Source organism: Colobus angolensis, unplaced genomic scaffold, assembly GCF_000951035.1.
Source record: "Colobus angolensis palliatus isolate OR3802 unplaced genomic scaffold, Cang.pa_1.0 Scaffold1, whole genome shotgun sequence".
NCBI classification, from domain to species: domain Eukaryota; kingdom Metazoa; phylum Chordata; class Mammalia; order Primates; family Cercopithecidae; genus Colobus; species Colobus angolensis.
In genome coordinates, this window is record NW_012110918.1 from 1,427,163 (window position 1) to 1,446,473 (window position 19,311).

The 19,311-nt window shown below is 38.9% G+C and overlaps 1 protein-coding gene across 2 annotated transcripts in view; it reads right to left on the minus strand.

Moving 5' to 3' along the window:
* The window catches only part of CEP112 (centrosomal protein 112kDa), a 567,477-nt gene that overhangs the window by 293,457 nt on the left and 254,709 nt on the right, over nucleotides 1–19,311 (minus strand). For both annotated transcript variants that reach the window (XM_011944093.1, XM_011944768.1), the window contains one exon: nucleotides 11,339–11,446. In XM_011944093.1, coding sequence (XP_011799483.1) covers nucleotides 11,339–11,446 — 108 coding nt within the window. The remainder of the gene's footprint in view (nucleotides 1–11,338; nucleotides 11,447–19,311) is intronic.

Here is a 19,311-nt window from a genome sequence, read left to right on the forward strand (position 1 = left end):
TGTGTGTGTGTGTGTGTGTGTGTGTGTGTGTGTGTGTGTGGTAGTAGTGGTGGTTGGTAGTGATAGCGGGTAGTGGTAGTGTTTTTCTCCATCATAAGGGTAAAGACTCTATATTTTGTTCACTGTTACATCCTAAGCACTTGGAAGAGTGTTTAGCACAAAGTAGTCACTCAATAAACATGTGTTAAATAATGAATGATTGAGAAGGCATTAGTTCTACTTTATATTTTAAATGTACTTAAAGAAGGTACTACTTTATATTTTAAATGTACTTAAATAATAAGTTAGTCCATATAACTATCCAGGAAAACTTTTTTTTTTGAATGGGGTCTTGCTCTGTCACCCAGGCTGGATGGAGTGCAGTGGTGCTATCAAAGCTCACTGTAACATTGAACTCCCAGGCTCAAACAACTCTGGAACCTTAGCCTCTAAAATAGCTTGGAACACAGGCGCAAGTCACCATACCAGTCTATGTTTTTTTTTTTTAATAGAGATGGGGGCCTCAATACATTGCCCAGGCTGGTCTCTCACTCCTGGCTCCAAGCAATCCTCCCTCCTGGGCCTCCTGAGTTACTGGAAATACAGGCATGAGCCACTGCACCCAGCCCATCTTTGCTCTTTTAATATTCACTCTAGCTAAAGGTGCCACTTGTTTTAACCTAGATGAGAACAGCTTCAGGTCAAAAGAAAAAAAAGGAGGAAGAGAAGGCTCTTCAAATGTCTTTCACTAAATATCAGCGCCCATTCTATGACTCTAGGCTCCGACTACTGAACCTGGACACAGGGGCCCAGGCTCTGTTGCATCACTGCCTGGGCCTCTGAGTCTAGCAGCCTAATGGCTAGGAATCTGGTACTTTGCCATTTCCTGCAGGACCAATCTGTGACTTGTAGTGTAGCTGCTTTCCCTGAATTTGGTGCTTATTCAAATAAGTAATTTGAAAAGAAGCATCATTAGATCAAGGATTGCATTTGTCTCGATCACCACTGAGGACACCACAGGGGCTGATATGTAGTTGGGGTTCAAAAATTATTTATTATGAATTGGAAGAGGAACGTCAAGCAAAAAAAGACTTTCAAAAAGAGTATGATAAGGTGAGCAAGAATAAAACAAAGAGTAAGAGCAGCAGACTGGACATACAATAGATCATATATATCTAGAAATCGATAAGTCATATGGAAATCCATTTTGAAGGGATTTTAGGGAGCCCCACAAATCCACGGTCATTAACCTCATCTGGAACCTCAATACCGAAGAGAAAGTTTACGAAGTCTTTCTACTCGGATCAGTCTTGCTATCACCCAAATAATTTCAAACAATTCCCACTTTTATTTGCTCTCCTGTCCATGTAATTCCTCCAGTCTCAGCAAATGATCTTGCCGCCTATGTGACAAAGAAAAACCTCAGTAATAAGAAAGTCTTCATCTGCCTTTTGCAGATCCACAAACTTCTACACACCTGGCCTTCCCTTCTTTTCTCACCAGGCAGAGGAGAGAGACCCAGCCATCATCAGAGGCTAGCAGCTCCCTGCGTAATGCGGGTCCTGCCCAGTATCTCTGCCTTCCTGGGAACACATGCTAGTGAGTATCTTCCTTCTTTCCTCCCTCTCTTCTTTTCCACCGTCTCCTTTTCCAGTGTAGACTAAATAGTTTCATTTAAAAGAAGCCTGGCCGGGCGCGGTGGCTCACTCCTGTAATCCTAGCACTTTGAGAGGCCAAGGCGGGCGGATTGCCTGAGCTCAGGAGCTCAAGACCAGTCTGGGCAACACAGTGAAACCCCATCTCTGCTAAAATACAAAAAAAAAAAATTAGCCGGGTGTGGTGGCGGGCGCCTGTAGTCCCAGCTACTTGGGAGACTGAAGCAGGAGAACTGATTGAACCTGGGAAACGGAGGTTGCAGTGAGCCAAGATTGCGCCACTGCACTCCAGCCTGGGTGACAGAGCAAGACTTTGTCTCAAAACTAAATAAATAAATAAAAATTTAAAAAGCCTAAGCTTGAAGGTTATACCACCTAGCTAATTAACCACTAGAATATTTACAAAGGACAAGGATTGGGAATCACGTGCTATCTGCTTTTTAAATATCCCAACTGACCTTCACTTAAAATTTCCTACTTGCTTATCTTGCATAATTTGTTTTGTCTTTGCTACTATCTTTGCTACCAAAATATTTTAAGTTTTAAATAATGGCGGCTTGTAAGAAGTTGGCCCTTCAGTGGTTTTTTGTTTTGTTTTGTTCGGTTTTATTTCTGTAATCATTGACAATAAGCACTTATTCTTTCTGGAGAAGCTGGCCACTTGTTTATCTGCTGAACTACATTTCTCCTTCAAGGCTTTGTAGTGGAAAGCAAAGATATAAAATACAAGATTAAAGAATGATATCATGGAGTTGCCAAAGAAATCTCTATAGTCCAGGAAGTCCTAGCATGCCTGCTTGGTTGTTTGTTTCCAACTTGAATGAGGTTTGTGAAAAGACAATTAGAATTGTCTTTTTGTTCCAATGGGTTATACAGGAAAGAAACAGGAAATCTTGATGAAAGCTTGGGCTTTACAGGATATTTGTGTGAGCATTTAGCCCATGTGTTTGATGTTTTTCTTTCCACATCTGCACACTTTATGCCTGGATTTTGGCTAAGATACTTTAAAATACTACTTTGCTGTTTTCACTTCATTACAGTTCCTGGCACGATGCTTTCTGTAAGACAGGGGCTCAAAAATTAAAACTGGAGAAGGAAACTGAGGCCCAGAAGGCACAAGTCCATTCATTTCCTCTGAATGTCAGTCAGTTCCCTCATTATAAAATGTGAGGATTAGACCGGATAAATGCTTTTAAAACTTTTCCACCAAAGTACTCTTAGCAGCAGTGAAAATGAATAGGACCCCCCTGGGGGATGTGAGGGCACAGCCTGAAGCAGCCTCTGCAAGCTGGAAGTTTCTTTGAAATGTCCTATTTTGTCTTAAAAATTCATGAGAACTTTGCATTTTACAAAACAGGAAAGTCTATGTTTGTTTTAATAGGAATGTTACCTCAATAGTAAAACTACGTTGCTTTCCCACAATCTAACTGAGTGAATGCAACACTCCAAGAAGCATGTACGCAGCCTCAGGAACCCCTAGCACTTGCCCACACTTCCCCCGGGATCACCTTACCTGAGTTGGAGAAGGGAACACCCAGATGCTCGGCACCTAAATCCCCTCCTGATGTGAAATGCTATCATCATAACACTTACAATTTTACCTTTTAGAGAAAAAAACAAAACAATAGAAAAATGTTCACATTTCCATTTGAATGGCAACTGAGAAAGTAGGCAAGAGTCCTGACACGGGGAAATCCAGCCAGACAGGTACCTAAGTGAATGAGTCAGCGGTGGAATGAGAGAAGTCGGTCTGTCAAGAGGGGCTGGGAACTAATCAGGCAGATGAACAGAAAGTCCCAGAATCTTGGTTCTGGAAGAGACCACTGCAGTAGGACAGCCCCCGGAAGGCACAGTACCCCTCCATAACACTCCAAAAATACACCGCAACCCACTCACACTGGAAATTTACTTTCTCACAAGAAAAACTGTTGCACATTTGAAGGAAGAGTTCTTCAGAAAAGAACTACCTTGAAACAATACAAAATATTCCTCACGGTACCATCTATATATGGGTTCAATTTCTGCCCCCTGGAACTCCGTGGGAGTGCATTTAGAGTGGGGTCAAGAGCAGGGCTCTATGAACTGTGTGGGACCCTGGGCCACTTCCTTAAATGGATACTTCAGTTTCTACAACTAGAAGATGAAAACAATAAACAGTGGTAGCTACCTCACAAGATTTCTGTGGGTTAGGTGCGGTGGCTCACGCCTGTAATCCCAGCACTTTGGGAGGCAGAGGCGGGCAGATCACCTGACATCAGGAGTTTGAGACCAGCCTGGCCAACATGGCGAAACCCCGTCTCTACTAAAAATACAAAAATTAGCCAGGAGAGGAAGCACACACCTGTAATCCCAGCTACTTGGGAGGCTGAGGCAGGAGAATCGCTTGAACCTGGGTGGCAGAGGTTGCAGTGAGCCAAGATTGCACCACTGGCACTCCAGCCTGGGTGACAGAGCGGGACTCTGTCTAAAAAATTATATATGTATATATATATATACACACACACATATATATAAACTGTGAAGATGGAGAGTGGCTGAATATGTGTAATGCAGAGTAGTGCCTGGTCCAGGGTAGATCCTAATAACCGTGGGTTTTTAGGATTTTTATCACACAGACCAAGCCCAATGCTCCCTGAAATTCAGACCTTAAATTTACAGAGATATGCAATCCTCCCTTTAAATATTCCCTCTGACATAGTTCCAGACCTTTCTATATTCTGAAAACTCTTCTGTGAACATGTTCAAGTTTGTCAGTGGCCTGCTTAAAATGTGGTGACCAAAATCGACCTATTCCTTATGTGAGCTGAAACATAAACAATACCTGGGACCGTATCTGCTGGCTCTCTTGTCCCCTGTGTCCCAGGCACCACACTCCCCTTATCTCTGTGGCTCTCTGTCTTCCTTCTTTTGCAACTGATTTTCTAAACCAAAGCATGGCATTTTATATTCAACCCCAATAAATGTAATCTTCTTAATTCCAGCCTGTTTAAAGCTGCAGAAAACTCATTTTTTTTTTATCCTGCATATTAACTATTCCTCAGAACTCTAAGCATTGGGAAATTTTAAACTTTTTTTTTTTTTTAATCCCTTATCATCCTCGACTGACTGAGAGACATAGAAATCTCACTTCAGGTTGACACTAATCATTCAGAGATGGCCCTTTGAACTATCACTTAACCACATAAAGGTACCAATATTCGAACCGTATTTCCCCAAACTGCCTTCATGCAGACACCGTCAGATGGCTCCATGAAAGCCAGATATATTACATCTACTCCTATTTCCTTATCTACCAGCCTGGCTACCCTGTTCAAAGAAGGAAATGAGCTTAGTTTAATCGGCTTCATTCTTAGTGTACTCATGCTGGCTTGTAGAGCTCACTACTGTATGTCTATCGTTTGTCATGATAAACTTCCACAGGAAAAAATCCGAACAATTTGTGGAGTGGTCAGGGGAAATACCGTTACAGATAATAAAATATTCTGCTGAAAAAAAAAAAGCTAACTAAAAATGTTTGTATATTGTCACATCACTAAATATTCTCCTAAAATGTACTAGTTCATACTCCTGCCTTCATCTTTCCTTAGTGAACTACCACCTGGGATCTTCGTTCTCAGCATTGATTCTAATGTATAGGCCTCTAGATATAGAAAGAATAAAAACAGATGAAATCTGCACTCACCTGAGGTACGCTTGTGTGTGTTTTTTATATTCCTCTTATATACTACATTTGTATCATCTCTTTTTCATGAAAAAAAAAAAAGAAAAATTGATGCAGTGGTATATGGCTTCCATTAATAGTATCAGTTCTTTAAAGAATTCATCAGTATCCCTTACTGTGTTAGTATTATTTTTGATCAAGAAAACACAAAGACAAAAATTTGATAGGTTTTAAAATCTATCATTCTGAGAAAAGCCTTTGAAGTTTAACATGCTTCCAGACAAATTTATATGTATTTTTTACATTAAAAGAGTGAAACTGTCACAATGTGGATAATAGGGGGTATACAAAAAAAGAATTCAACATGATTTCATTCTCTAAACAATAATTAACAACACTGTTTTTATATTTCTGTCTGATTTTTGAGGTTAAGGATAATTGGGTCAGAGGGTGTAAGCACTTTTCATGACTCTTGATAGAAACTGCCAGAATCCTTTCCAAAAAGCCTATAATGCCACTAGCATGTATAAAAGTACCAATTTCACTAAACTTTTACCGACTTTAGATGGCACATCATGGTTAATTCTAATTTGCATTTTTATTAACACCAAGGCTAAAGATGTTTCTACACAGCTATGCACTTGATTCATTTCTTATCTCTTTCTTTCCTTTGCCAGGTCACTTATTGGGACATTAATGATTTTCTTATGATTTGTGCTAACTACTATATTTATCTGCTAATTATCTTTATATATTATACATTTATTAATTTTATAAGGAGAGTTACTCTTTGCCTAAGATATCTGCTTCAATTATTTCTTCAATTACTTTTTTAACTCAAAATACTTTTTATTTAGTCAAATGCATTTAAACTTTCCTTCATGTTTTTTCTTATTGTGTCTGACTTTCAGTCAGTGGTGTGCCAAAACAACTACAACGTAAATGCAAATCAAGTGCTGACATCATTTGGCCACACTTGGTTATAAATTTGTGACCCATGTGATTATCATCAAAATGGGAATATAATTTTAAAACTCCCACAGAGAATTCTGTTACATCTTATACTCACCCTGTAGTATAATAACCTCTGATTAGCATTTGTGTTACATAAAGAGCTTTAACTTTGGTTTTCCCTTCTCCCCTGTTCCTTCATCAGTTTACGTAGAGGAACTGACATTTTTCTTATTTTTCTTAGTGCTTCTAATATTGTTTTTAATCCAAAAATACCTCAATTATACTTTGTAACTATAGCATAATAAAAAGTAACATTCATTGCCCTTCCTTAATATTTTTATTTACATTTGATTAATAATTACCTCTGTTTCCCTCCCTCTTACCACCCCTTACTCCCCAATTCCAGCCTCCGATTCTTCACATAGTGTTCTAAACCTAGTTTTTAAAACCAGTTTCCAAGCAACTTCCTCCCATTACTAAAGTTGTGGAAAACATCCTCCATGGCTCTTTAGATAAAAGTGTATTTCAGAAGAAATACATATTTTTAATTTGGCATGTGTTAGAATGACTTTCAGTTGCCATCACATATTAATCGGAAATTAACTACTTCATTTTTATATAAAAGCATTTTTTTTTAAATCTGATAGAATAACTCCATTGCACTGGCTTTTGCAGTTAGAAAGTCTCAAGTTATCCATACTTTGGCACTGTTGAAAATAATGTGTCAGCTCTATCTTCTATCTTTTCTTCTTTTTTAGGCTTTTCATTTATTGGTTATTTTTTACATTGCATATAAATTGTTTGAATTTATTTTCTATTTCATTAATCCAAATTTATTACCCACTTAAAATGCTATAGAATACAATACAGACCAGGCACAGTGGCTCATGCCTGTAATCCCAGCACTTTGGGAGGCTAAGGTAAGAGGATTGCTCCAGCCCAGGAGTTAAAGGTTGCAGTGAGCCATAATCGCACCACTGCACTCCTGCCTGGGAGAGACAGCAAGACCCCATCTCTAAGAAAAAAAAAAGAATATAATATAAATGCTCCAAAATATTTATTCCATTGTATTGTTTCTTAGCATTCATAATTTTAATGTTTTACTTATCCAAGTAATGTATAACATATGCTCATTATGAAATTTGAAGTAAAAAAGGTTATTTAGAGCATACAATGAAAGTCTCAATTCATCATAACCCTAACCCATAATTCCAGGCCAACTCCATAGTCATGTATAATCTTACAGAATTTTTTCACTGAATTTACGTATCTAACTTTGAGACACATATGTTTTAATTTTACATCAATGGGATCATAATATACAAAGTGTTCTAAGAAGTGCTTTATTCCCCTCACCAACATGTCTTAGAAATCTGCATATGTTGGCACCTTCAGATTTATATCAATCTTTTTAATAAGTATATTGTATTCCACAGTAGATATTTAGCATTATTTATTTATTTATTTATTTATTTTTGAGACAGAGTCTCGCTCTGTCAAATCCAGGCTGGAGTGCAGTAGTGCCACTTCGGCTCACTGCAGACTACGCCTCCTGGGTTCACGCCATTCTCCTGCCTCAGCCTCCCGAGTAGCTGGGACTAGAGGCACGTGCCACCAAGCCTGGCTAATTTTTTGCATTTTTAGTAGAGACGGGGTTTCGCTGTGTTAGCCAGGATGGTCTCGATCTCCTGACCTTGTGATCTGCCTGCCTCGGCCTCCCAAAGTGCTGGGATTACAGGTGTGAGCCACCACGCCTGGCCAGCATACTTTATTTAATCATTCATTTTATTTACAACTTTTTTCAATATTACAAATAATCCTCCCAAGACATGTATGAACGTGCATCTTTTTGCACATGTATAAAAATTTCTATAGGATAGGTTCTAAGAAATAAAATTTTGGGATTAAAATCTATATGAATTAGTTTTTTTGGAACAGAACATATATATCCTATATATGAATATGTAAATGTAAAGTATACATATTCATATGTGCATATGTGTCTGTATATGTGCACACATGATTTTTAAAAATAAAATGGTAAACATCATCTTCTAATAAAAAGTAACAGGTCCTTGCCCCATCCCACTCCTGTACTGGTGGCAACTCTTTTAAAACATGCCTGTGCTCCTTTCTCTGGTGATTACTTCCCTACCTCTACACAATATGCTACATAGCTCTCTCTTAATTTACCAAAGCTAGACACTCCTTATAGGTTTTCTACTAGGACAAATGGGGATTTAGCTCATTTGCACTCCCTCGCTCCTCTCTCCCACTCTTGTCACCATTTTACTAGTTACTCCATTCCTTTCAGTTCCTCCAGTGGTCAACCCTGTAATGAGGAATATACTAAAACCTCCATGTTTTGTTTCATTACATGGGCAGCTGCTCAAATCCACACTTCATGATAATACCTCAGTGCTCTCACCCTTCCCCTCCCAGGCCCTCCATCCCTTTCTTCCACTTCCATACCTATACCATCTTAACCTTTACTGTTACAATAGCAAGGCTGGTGATATGGTTTGGCTGTGCCCCAACCCAAATCTCACCTTGAATTATAATAATCCCCATGTGTGAAGGGCGAGACCAGGTGGAGATAATTAAATCATGGGGGCAGTTTCCCCCATACTGTTCTCGTGTTAGTAAGTAAGTCTCACAAGATCTGATGGTTTTATAAATGGGAGCTCCCCTGCACAAGCTCTCTTGCCTGCCACCATATAAAAGGTAACTTTGCTTCTCCTTTGCCTTCTGCCATGATTGTGAGGCCTCCTCAGCCATGTGGAACTGTGAGTCCATTAAACCTCTTTCCTTTATAAATTACCCAGTCTCGGGTATGTCTTTATTAGCCATGTGGGAACAGACTAATACAGCTGGTAACATCTATGCCCTGTTCTGTAACCCTAAGCTAGTTTTTAAAGCTGAAAACAATAAATGTCATCTAATTATTGTGTCTATGTACATATTGTTCAATGATGAATATTTTGTCTGCCAAGACTACATTTCCTTTTTTATTGGTCCTGTGTCATAACACCTGTGCTGCTTGATAAAGAATGTACCTTTAAAACCCAGTTCCAGCATTTTCTACATTTTTATATTTTCTAAGTTTGCAATTGTAGTCAGCATGGTAAACTGTTTTATGCTAACCCCATTTGATGGTCTTCTCTGCGATGCTCCTTCCAGGCGGAGGATTACACCAGGGAGGCCATGTTTGCTTTGGCCAATAAAATGTGAGTAAACTTACTTCTGGGTCAATGTTAGAAGCCAGCAGATGCTCAAAATATTTCCTTTTCCATTTCCCATAGCAATGTTCCAGATAGTTCATTCTAAAAACTGGACTCAAGATGGCATGACATGGGTCAGAGCTGCAGTCAGTCCTCAAAGGACACATGACATGAGTATGAAATAAGCCTTTTTTGTTCTAAGCCATTGAGGTTTAGGATCATGTTTACCAAAGCAAAACCAAGCTAAAAATTAATAGTAATTTTAAGTATTCTGGGAATAAGCAGAAATATATTTTTAAAAGAAGAAAATAAAACTTTGTATTACTAAGTAAGAGGCAGAGCACTGAGGACAAAATCTCAACTCCTTACACATCCTGGTCCTAACCTCCCTCTTCCCCTTCATCTCCCACAGCAGGAACCTTTCTCCCCATAGTCTGGCTAACTTGGTCTTCATCATCAGTTATCTTCCTTGATCACTTCCAGCTTGCTCTCTTCTCAGGATCTTTGAATGTGCTGTTCCCTCAGACTGGAATACTATTTCTCCAGAGCTCATGGCTGGCTCCTTCCTGTTCTAAAAACAGCTGTGCTAGTTTTTAGAACTCAGCACAAATATCAGGGTTTCCCTGATCAGTTATTCAAGGCTGGTAATCCCCTTCCCACCCTCCACCTGGCAAAGGCTATAAAGGTACCATTTTTTCTTCTACATAAGTCACTCTTCAGGCCGGGTGTGGTGGCTCACACCTGTAATCCCAGCATTTTGGCAGGCCGAGGTGGGCAGATCACCTGAAATCAGGAGTTCAAGACTAGCCTGGCCAACATGGTAAAACTCCGTCTCTACTAAAATTATAAAAATTAGGCAGGCGTGGTGGCGTGTGTCTGTAATCCCAGCTACTCGGGAGGCTGAGGCAGGAGAATCGCTTGAACCCAGGAGGTAGCAGTTGCAGCAAGCCAAGATGGCGCCCCTGCACTCCAGCCTGGGTGAGAGAGTGAGACTCCATATCAAAAATAATAATAATAATAATAATATAACTCACTCTTCAAAATTATTTCACTTTTTAATTTGTAGACTGAGTAGTTACCAAAAAGCAAACTCCATGAGAGAGGAGGCATGCTCTCTGTTGCTGTTCTCCCTCATACCAGGGACAGCACCTGGCACATAGTAAGTACTCAACCGTATTTCTCAAATTAATGGAGGTTTAACTAGTGCTCTGACAGGACAGAAGAATTACTGAGATTATTAGGATACTTGTTCCCACCCAGATCTCATGTTGAAATGTAATCCCCAGTGTTGGAGGTGGTGGATCATGGGGTGGGAGGTGTTTGAATCATGGGAGCGGATCCCTCACGAATGGCTTGGGCCATCCCCTTGGTGATAAGTGAGCTCTCACTCTGAGTTCACGAGTGATCTGGTCATTTAAAAGTGTACGGCACCTCCTCGCTTCTCTCTCTGTCTCGCTGGTTCACTCGCTGGCTCCTGCTTTTGCCATGTAAGGTGCCTGCTTCTGCTTCCTTCTGCCTTGATTGGCAGCTTCCTGAGGCCTCTCCAAAAACAGAGGCCACTATGCTTTCTGTACCACCTGCACAACTGTGAGCCAATCAAACCTCTTTTCTTATAAATTACCCAGTCTCATCAATTACAATCGATGTTTCAATCAAACATTCAGATAAAACTGTCAGAATAAACTTCAGTGGAGTGTTAAAATTCTGTTTACAGATTTTATTGAAACAAACATTATTTTAAATATATTGGTAATAACAGCTCTTAGTCATATTTTCATTATGCAAATATTTTGTGATAGCAATTTTTAAAAGAGAAATTATATATGTATTTTAAAAATTTAATGGCAGCATCAAAATGAAAGACCAACCTGTTGTTCATACCGCTGTCTGATGTCCTCCAGTTGCCATAAAAACTCCTTTGATTGTTTCTCACGAAGAGATTTGGATCTAGTTAGATCTGCCTCCACTTTTTCCATCTATAAAATTTAAAAATCAAATATTAATTTTTTAAACAAAAAAATATGTTCCATGTTTTTGTAATCTGTCCATTTGTTTAAACGGCAGATTTTAAACACCTCACCAATAATAATGATAAATTTAAAGGTATTAAAATAATGAGACATTTATCAATTTATCTTAATACATTTTAATTATTTAAGGAGGGAAATTAAATTGGTATATAATTGGCTAAATTCTAAAATTACAACAATAATGTAGTGAAAATATAATTTAGGATGTTCTAATATTTATTCAACATAATTTAATTAAGCCCTTGGTATGTGCTGAATGAGATAAAATATTTCCAAATCATATCTCTGATAGGAGACTTATATCTTGAATATATAAATAACTCTTATAGCCCAATAATAAATGGATAATTAAACTCAATTTTAAAATGGGCAAAGAGCCTGAATAGATATTTCTCCAAAAAGATATACAAAAGGCAAGAAAGCATATGAAAAGATGTTCAACATCACTGTCTTTAAGCAACTACAAATTAAAACAAGAATGACATATCACTTCATGCCCCAAAGAATAGCAATAATAAAAAAAGACAAATAGTAACAAGTATTGGTGAAGATGTAGAGAAGTCAGAACCTTCAACACTGCTGCTGGGAATCTAAAATGGTATAGACATGCTGGAAGACAGTCTGTCTGACAGTTCCTCGAAACGTTAAATAGAGTTACCATGTGTCCCAGTAGTTTCACTCCAAGGTAACCAGCCAAATATCCATCAGTTGATAAATAAATAAACAAAATGTGGTATACTCTTAGAGTAGAATATTATTCAAACATAAAAAGGAAAGGAGGATTAATACATGTACTTTGGGAGGCTGAGGCAGGAGGACTGCTTGAGCCTAGGAGTCCGAGACCAGTGTAGGCAACATAGTGAGACTGTGTCTCTACAAAAAAGAAACAAATCAGCCGAGCATGGTGGCACACGCCAATAGCCTCAGCTATTCGAGAGGCTAAGGCAGCAGGATTGCTTAAGCCCCAGAGGTTGTAGCTGCAGTGAGCCATGCCTGCCCCACTGCATTCCAGCCTGGGAAAAAGAATAAGATCCTGTCTCAAAACAAAAATTAATTAAAAATAGAAAAAAAATTAACACATGTTATAACATGGATGAGCCTTGACAGCATTAAGCTAAGTGTCACAACAGACCACATACTGTAGGATTCAATTTATATTAAATTTCAGAATCGGCAAATGCATAGAAACAGAAAACAGATTAGTGGTTGCCTAGGGTGAGATGGTGATCTGAGAGGGTAACTGCTAAAGGACATGGTGTTTCTTTTGGGGAAGATGAACATTTTCTAAAATTGACCGTGATGATGGTTACATAACATCCTGAATACAATTTTAAAAACCACTGAATCGTACACATATGAGTGAATTGTTGGTATGTGAATTTTATCTCAACAAAGCTGTTATTAAAAAAGAAAATGGAAAAAGGAAAAGTCAAAGATTCCACCACACCCAAGAGGCCTCACTTAATCCAATCCCAGTGACCTCTCACAGCTCATCTTTACTGCTCTATCCCCCCACCACCACCACCACAGTCCACCTACCTGCTGCCCAGGCCTATAATGTGTCAGAAGTGCTCTCACCTTGGGGACAGGAGGTTCTGCCTGATAGTCATACAGCACTTTCTCAAAGTATTGAGGCTTTGTTTAGCATCACCTTTGTACCGAGACCTCCCAGACCACTCAATTTTAAATTGAACATTGCAATTCCGCAGCCCCTAAGTCCACCTAGTTTCCCTTTCCCTGCTTTGCTACCCTTTTGTTCCACAGGATATATCACCTTCAGATTCACTATATAATCTACATCTTCATGAGGGCTGTTTGTAATGTCTCTCTCCCGCAGTGCAACATCACCCCATGTCCACTGTCATCAGTGAAATAGTATCAACCATTTATCACAGTGCCTGACATATACAGGGAATCAATAAATACTAATCAAATGAAAACAAAGATTGCACAGTGCACCCAACTTGGTTCAAGACTTGCTGAATTTACAGTTTTCAACATTTAGTTCCAAATTCTTTAAAACACACACAAAATAAATAAAAGCATGCTGGATCCAACTTTTTCTATCACTTTGTGTTCTCACAGTCATGAAAAAGCTCTCTATGTCAACAACATGAAAATGATGTCTTTTATTCAAAGCAATGCAGTATTTTATTTGTCTTTAAACCCCTGCACATTTGGGTATAACTTAAGACAATATTTTTTGTCTGAGGCAATTACCAGTTAACGCGGCAACCATTCTACCACTGGCTACTTTATATTACTTATTATTCTGCTTCACTGGTATGTGGAACTACTTCTACTTTGTTCAACTTGTACACAATGCCTTCTTTCAGGTTACCTTTTGGTAAGCACTAAGATTAGTTAAGACATGAATATTGGAGGAAATGAACTATGAAAAATGCTTCTTTCACAGTTTTCCACAATATATTTGAAAAAAAACATTTCAATGCATTTATTCAGACATGATTAGACTTTAAGGTTCTAGGAACAAAGATGTTCAGTGAAAGGCAACCAGTTTCCCTGCATGAGAACAAAATGCATATTACCACCCACTACTGCGTCTAACAGCACATTCCAGCTTACGGTTCTTATACTGAAGTTTGAATACCCTCTAGATTATGGCACGATATTTAGCACCCAACTATTTCTTTGTAAATACCAAGGACTGCAATCCCGAAAATATTAAGTCACCGGTGTAAAATTCAATTAGAGTTCTAGGATTACTGATTCATAGGTAATTAGTATTGTGGTCAAGAATAAATTTAAGGAATGATTAAAGGAAGCACAGTCAAGCACACTTTGGTTTTTTGTTTCTAACTCAAGACTTTAGTTTCAAGGCTCTCTCTCCTTCAATGCTTTTCATATTGGACCTCAAGTGGGAGGCTCCTTAATCTGTCCTCAGCAATCCAGACTCCAATACCCTTGACATTTTCCAAGCAAGCCATGGCTGTTCTTGACTCTAGGGCCTTTTGCCCATCATACTATCCGTAGGTCCTTTTATTTTTTTTTTTCATCCAGTCAGTCTTTTCAAGGTTGACTCAAGTTTCCCTTCCTCTCTAAGGTGTTCTTTAATCCCACTAATTGAATAAATGCCTTCCTTCTCTATATGCTCTAGGACTTAACATCTTTATTCTCCTAGCACATTGTGCATTTCTCTATAAAATGGAAATGTTTCAAATGTGTAAGCTTTGTTTAGTAATCCAGATAATGAACCCACAAATATATGACAAGTCTTTCTTTTGCATATTTACTAAATAGCTGCCATGGTATGCGAAGTAAAGATGTATTAAATTCTTAAGGATGAGGAGGAGGGACATCAGCAAGATGGTGGAATAAAAGTTCCCCAGCTCCAGTCTATCTCATAGAAATCCAACTAGCAACCATTCACAGACAAGAAAACCTTTGTGAATATTCCAGAACTTGGGAGTGAGTCTGAGACATGCTCTTGGATCACAGAACTGACAAAAGTCACATTACAAAAAAAATAGAAATGGTTTCACGTTGACTGTATCGTCCCTCCCACAAACCACCATAGTGCCACACAGAGAGGATTCCCCCAGGCCCATGGTTTCTACAGTGGGAAAGAGATCTGGAGGTGAACATCCAGCTTTCCCAGCATTCCAAGATGCTTGGCAGGAGGCCCACTTCTGCCTTGCCTTGGGAGTATTAGCAGGGCTAGAACATCTGAGATCAGCTAGAAACAAAGAAGAGAAAATGGAGCTCACAGCAACCTCTGCATTCCGGCCAGTGGAGGCACCCAATCAGAGAGACCAACAAATAGCATCACTGAGCAGGAAGCACGGTTGAGAGATCTGCCAAGCTCAAGTCCCTAGCCAGATCTGCCACCCAGCCTCAGAGCTTGGCATACTTCCCCAGGCTGAGAGGCAAGCCCAGATCCCTGCATATCTGCAGAGCAGAGCATGTAGTCCAATCCAATCGTAGCAGTGATTGCCCCTGTCCAGCATTGGAGCCCAGCCTGAGGTGCAGGCAGGGAGGCAAGCCCAAAACTACACACAACTGTGGGCACAGCATCTGGCTTTGCCCATCTGAGTGGCTGGCGGAGCAGCAACCCCAGAGACCTTGCCAGCATTGGAGTCCAACCTTCAGCCCCATCCAACTACAGATTTCAAACATGAGTACCACCATGCCAGGGAACCCAGACTGCAACCCTGCCTAATCAGAGGTTATCACAGAGCCCAGCCAGCAGCTGTGCTTGATTGTGCAGCCTAGCCAATGGTCTCACTGGACCGTGAAGCACAACCAGAAGCAACACTTGACTTCATAAAACAGGCAGCAGCCCGTTGTAATTAAAGAACCCAATAGCAAAATCTGCTTGCTCATGGTCACTATCAGCTGGTCCATCCAGAATCTTAGGCTAGACTAAATATTGAAAGTGTCCATCCCCACCAAAGGACATCTGCAAAGGCCAAAAGAGGAAGCCAATTCATCAAACGCACAGACACCAAGGTGAGGACACAACAATTACAAAAAAATCAAGGAAATAAACACCACAAAAAGAAACTAAGAGAGAAACCTCCAACAATGATCCCTAAAAATATGAAGGTCTACAAAATGACTGACAATTCAGAATAATCCTTCTAAGAAGATCACGGATGTATTAGTTTGTTCTTGCATTACTATAAAGCCTTGAGAGTGGATAATTTATAAAGAAAAAGAGGTTTAATTGGCTCACAGTTCAATAGGCTGTACAGGAAGCATGATGCTACCATCTGCTCAGTTTCTAGAGAGGCCTCAGGAAACTTATAATCATGGCAGAAGGCAAAGGGGGAACAGGTACATCACATGGCTAGAGCAGGAGCAAGAGAGACAGAGTGAGGGCAAAGGTGCTCCACACTTTTAACAACCACTAGATAGTGATAGTGAGAACACCCTCACTATCACAGAACAGCACCAAGGGAATGATGCTAAATCATTCATGAGAACCCACCCCCATGATTCAATCACCTCCCACTAGGCCCCAACTCCACTGGGAATTACAATTTGAAATGAAATTTGGTTTGGGACACAGATCTAAACCATATCAACAGAATTATAAGAAAATATGGATAGAAAAGTAAAACTTGAAAAACAATATAGAGACAAAAGAATTAGTTTGACAAAGGAATGGACACTACTTTTAAAAACAGAAATCCTAGAGAAAAAGAATGCAATAACTAAACTGAAAAATTTTATTAAAAGCTTGAACATCAGGCTCAAACAAATAGAAGAAACAGTAGTTCAAAGACAGGACATTTAAATTTATCGAGTCACAGGAGCAAAAAGTAAAAAGAATAAAGAAGGCTTATGAAAATTGTGGGACACCATCAAGAGACCTAACTTTCATATAATAGGAGATCCAAAGGAGAAGAGAGAGAAAAATGCCCCCCAAAAAAGCATACTTAAGAAAATAATGCCTGAAAGCTTCCCAAATCTGGAGAAAGATGTCAATATCAAGGTACAGAAAATTCAGAGGTTACAATCGAATTCAACCCAAAGAGAGTTCACCAAAACACATCATAAGCAATTATCAAAAATCAAAAACAAAGAATTCTGAAAACCAAAAGAGGTAAGATATATATCACGTACAAGCGAGTTACAACATGGCTATCAGTAGATTTCTCAGCAGAAACCCTGCATGCCAGGAGACAGTGGGAAGATACATATTCAAAGTACTGAAGGAAAAAAAGCTCCCAATCAAGAATACTTTACCTGGCAAAGTTATCCTTCAGAAATAAGAGAGAAGTAAAATCTTCCCTCACCTCCATCTTCCCCTCAAAATAAGGGAGGTCATCACCATGAGCCTCGTCTTACAGGAATTACAAAAAGGAGTTATTTAAGCTGAGAAACAGTCACTTTCATATGTTAATAACAAAAACATATGAAAGTAAAAAACTCAATGGTATAAATAATACATAGTTATATTCAGAATACTTTAGTGCTATAAATATGGTGTGTAAAGCAATTTTATCTCTAGTATGATGGTTAAAAAACAAAACTTTAAAAAGCAACTATAACTACAATAAATTGTCAAGGGAGGCCAGGTGTGGTGGCTCATGTCTGTAATCTCAGCACTTTGGGACACTGAGGTGGCCAGATCACTTGAGCTCAGGAGTTGAAGACCACACTGGGAAACATAGTAAGATACTGTCTCTACTAAAAATACAAAAATTATCTGGGCACAGTTGTGCGTGCCTGTAGTCCCAGCTACTCGGGAGGCTGAGGCATGAGAACTGCTTGAACCTAGGAAGTGGAGGTTGCAGTGAGCTGAGATTACACCACTGCACTATGGCCTGGGTGACAGACCAAGACTCTGTCTCAAAAAAATAATTATTAAAGGATACAAATTATAAAAAGCTGTAAATTGTGAACTCAAAAACATAAAATTAAGGGAGGATAAAAGTTTACAGTTTTTATATGCAGTAATTTATCATCTTGAAGTAGCATGTTGTAAGTAGAAGATGTTTTATGTAGTCTCATGGTAACCACAAACTAAAAAGCTATAGTAGTTACACAAAACATTAAAAGAAAGGATTCAAAGCATATCGCTACAGAAAATCATCAAACTGCAAAGAAAGATAGCAAGTGAGAAAAAAAAAAAAAGAATCTACAAAACAATCAGAAAATAAATTACAAAATGAAAGTACTGAGTCCTTACCTATCAATAATGACTCTGAATATAAATGAACTAAATTCTCCAATCAAAAGACTTAAAGTAACTGGGTAAAAAAAATCAAACTCAACTATATGTTTCCTACAAGTGACTCATGTCATGCTTATGGACACAAATAGACTAAAAGTAAAGGAATAGAAAAGATATTGTGTGCAAATAGAAATGAAAAGAGAGCAAGGGGAGATATATTTAAATTAGATAAAATAGAGTATATTAGTCCGTTCTCACACTGCTATCAAGAAATACCTGAGACTGGGCAGTTTATAAAGGAAAGACATTTAATTGACTCACAGTTCAGCATGGCTTCAGAGGCCTCAGGAAATTTACAATCATGGTAGACGGCAAAGGGGAAGCAAGGCACCTCCTTCACAGGGCAACAGGACAGAGTGCGTGTAAGCAAGGGAAATGCCAGACGCTTATAAACCATCAGATCTCATGAGACTCACCCACTATCAAGAGAACTGCATGGGGGAAACCACCCCTATGATCCAATTATCTCCACCTGGTCCCACCCTTCCTTTGTGGGGATTATGGGGATTACAATTTGAGGTGATATTTGGGTGTGGACACAGAGCCAAACCATATCATACAATTTAAGTCAAAACTGTAAAATGAGAAACAGAAGGTCATAATATACTGATAAAGCACTCTACTCATCAAGAGGATATAACAATTCTAAATATATATGCACCCAATATAATGGCACCTAAATATATAAAGCAAATATTCATAGATATGAAGGAAGAGATAGACTGTAATACAATAACAGGAGAGAACTTCAATACTACACTCTCAGCAGTAGACAGATCATCCACATAGAACATCAATAAGGAAACAACAGAGTTAAATGACACTTTAGAGCAAAGGTACCTAAAAGACATATGCTCAGCATTCCATCCAACAGCAACAGAATACACTTACGTCTCAAGAACACATTAAACATTCTGCAGAACAGATAATATGTTAGGCTACAAAACAAGTCTTAACAAATTTAAGAGGATTTAAATAATATAACGTGTTTTTTCAATCACAATGGTATGAAATTAAAAATCAATAACAAGGGCCAGATGCGGGGGCTCATGCCTGTAATCCCAGCACTTTGGGAGGCTGAGGCGGGCAGATCACGAGGTTAGGAGAT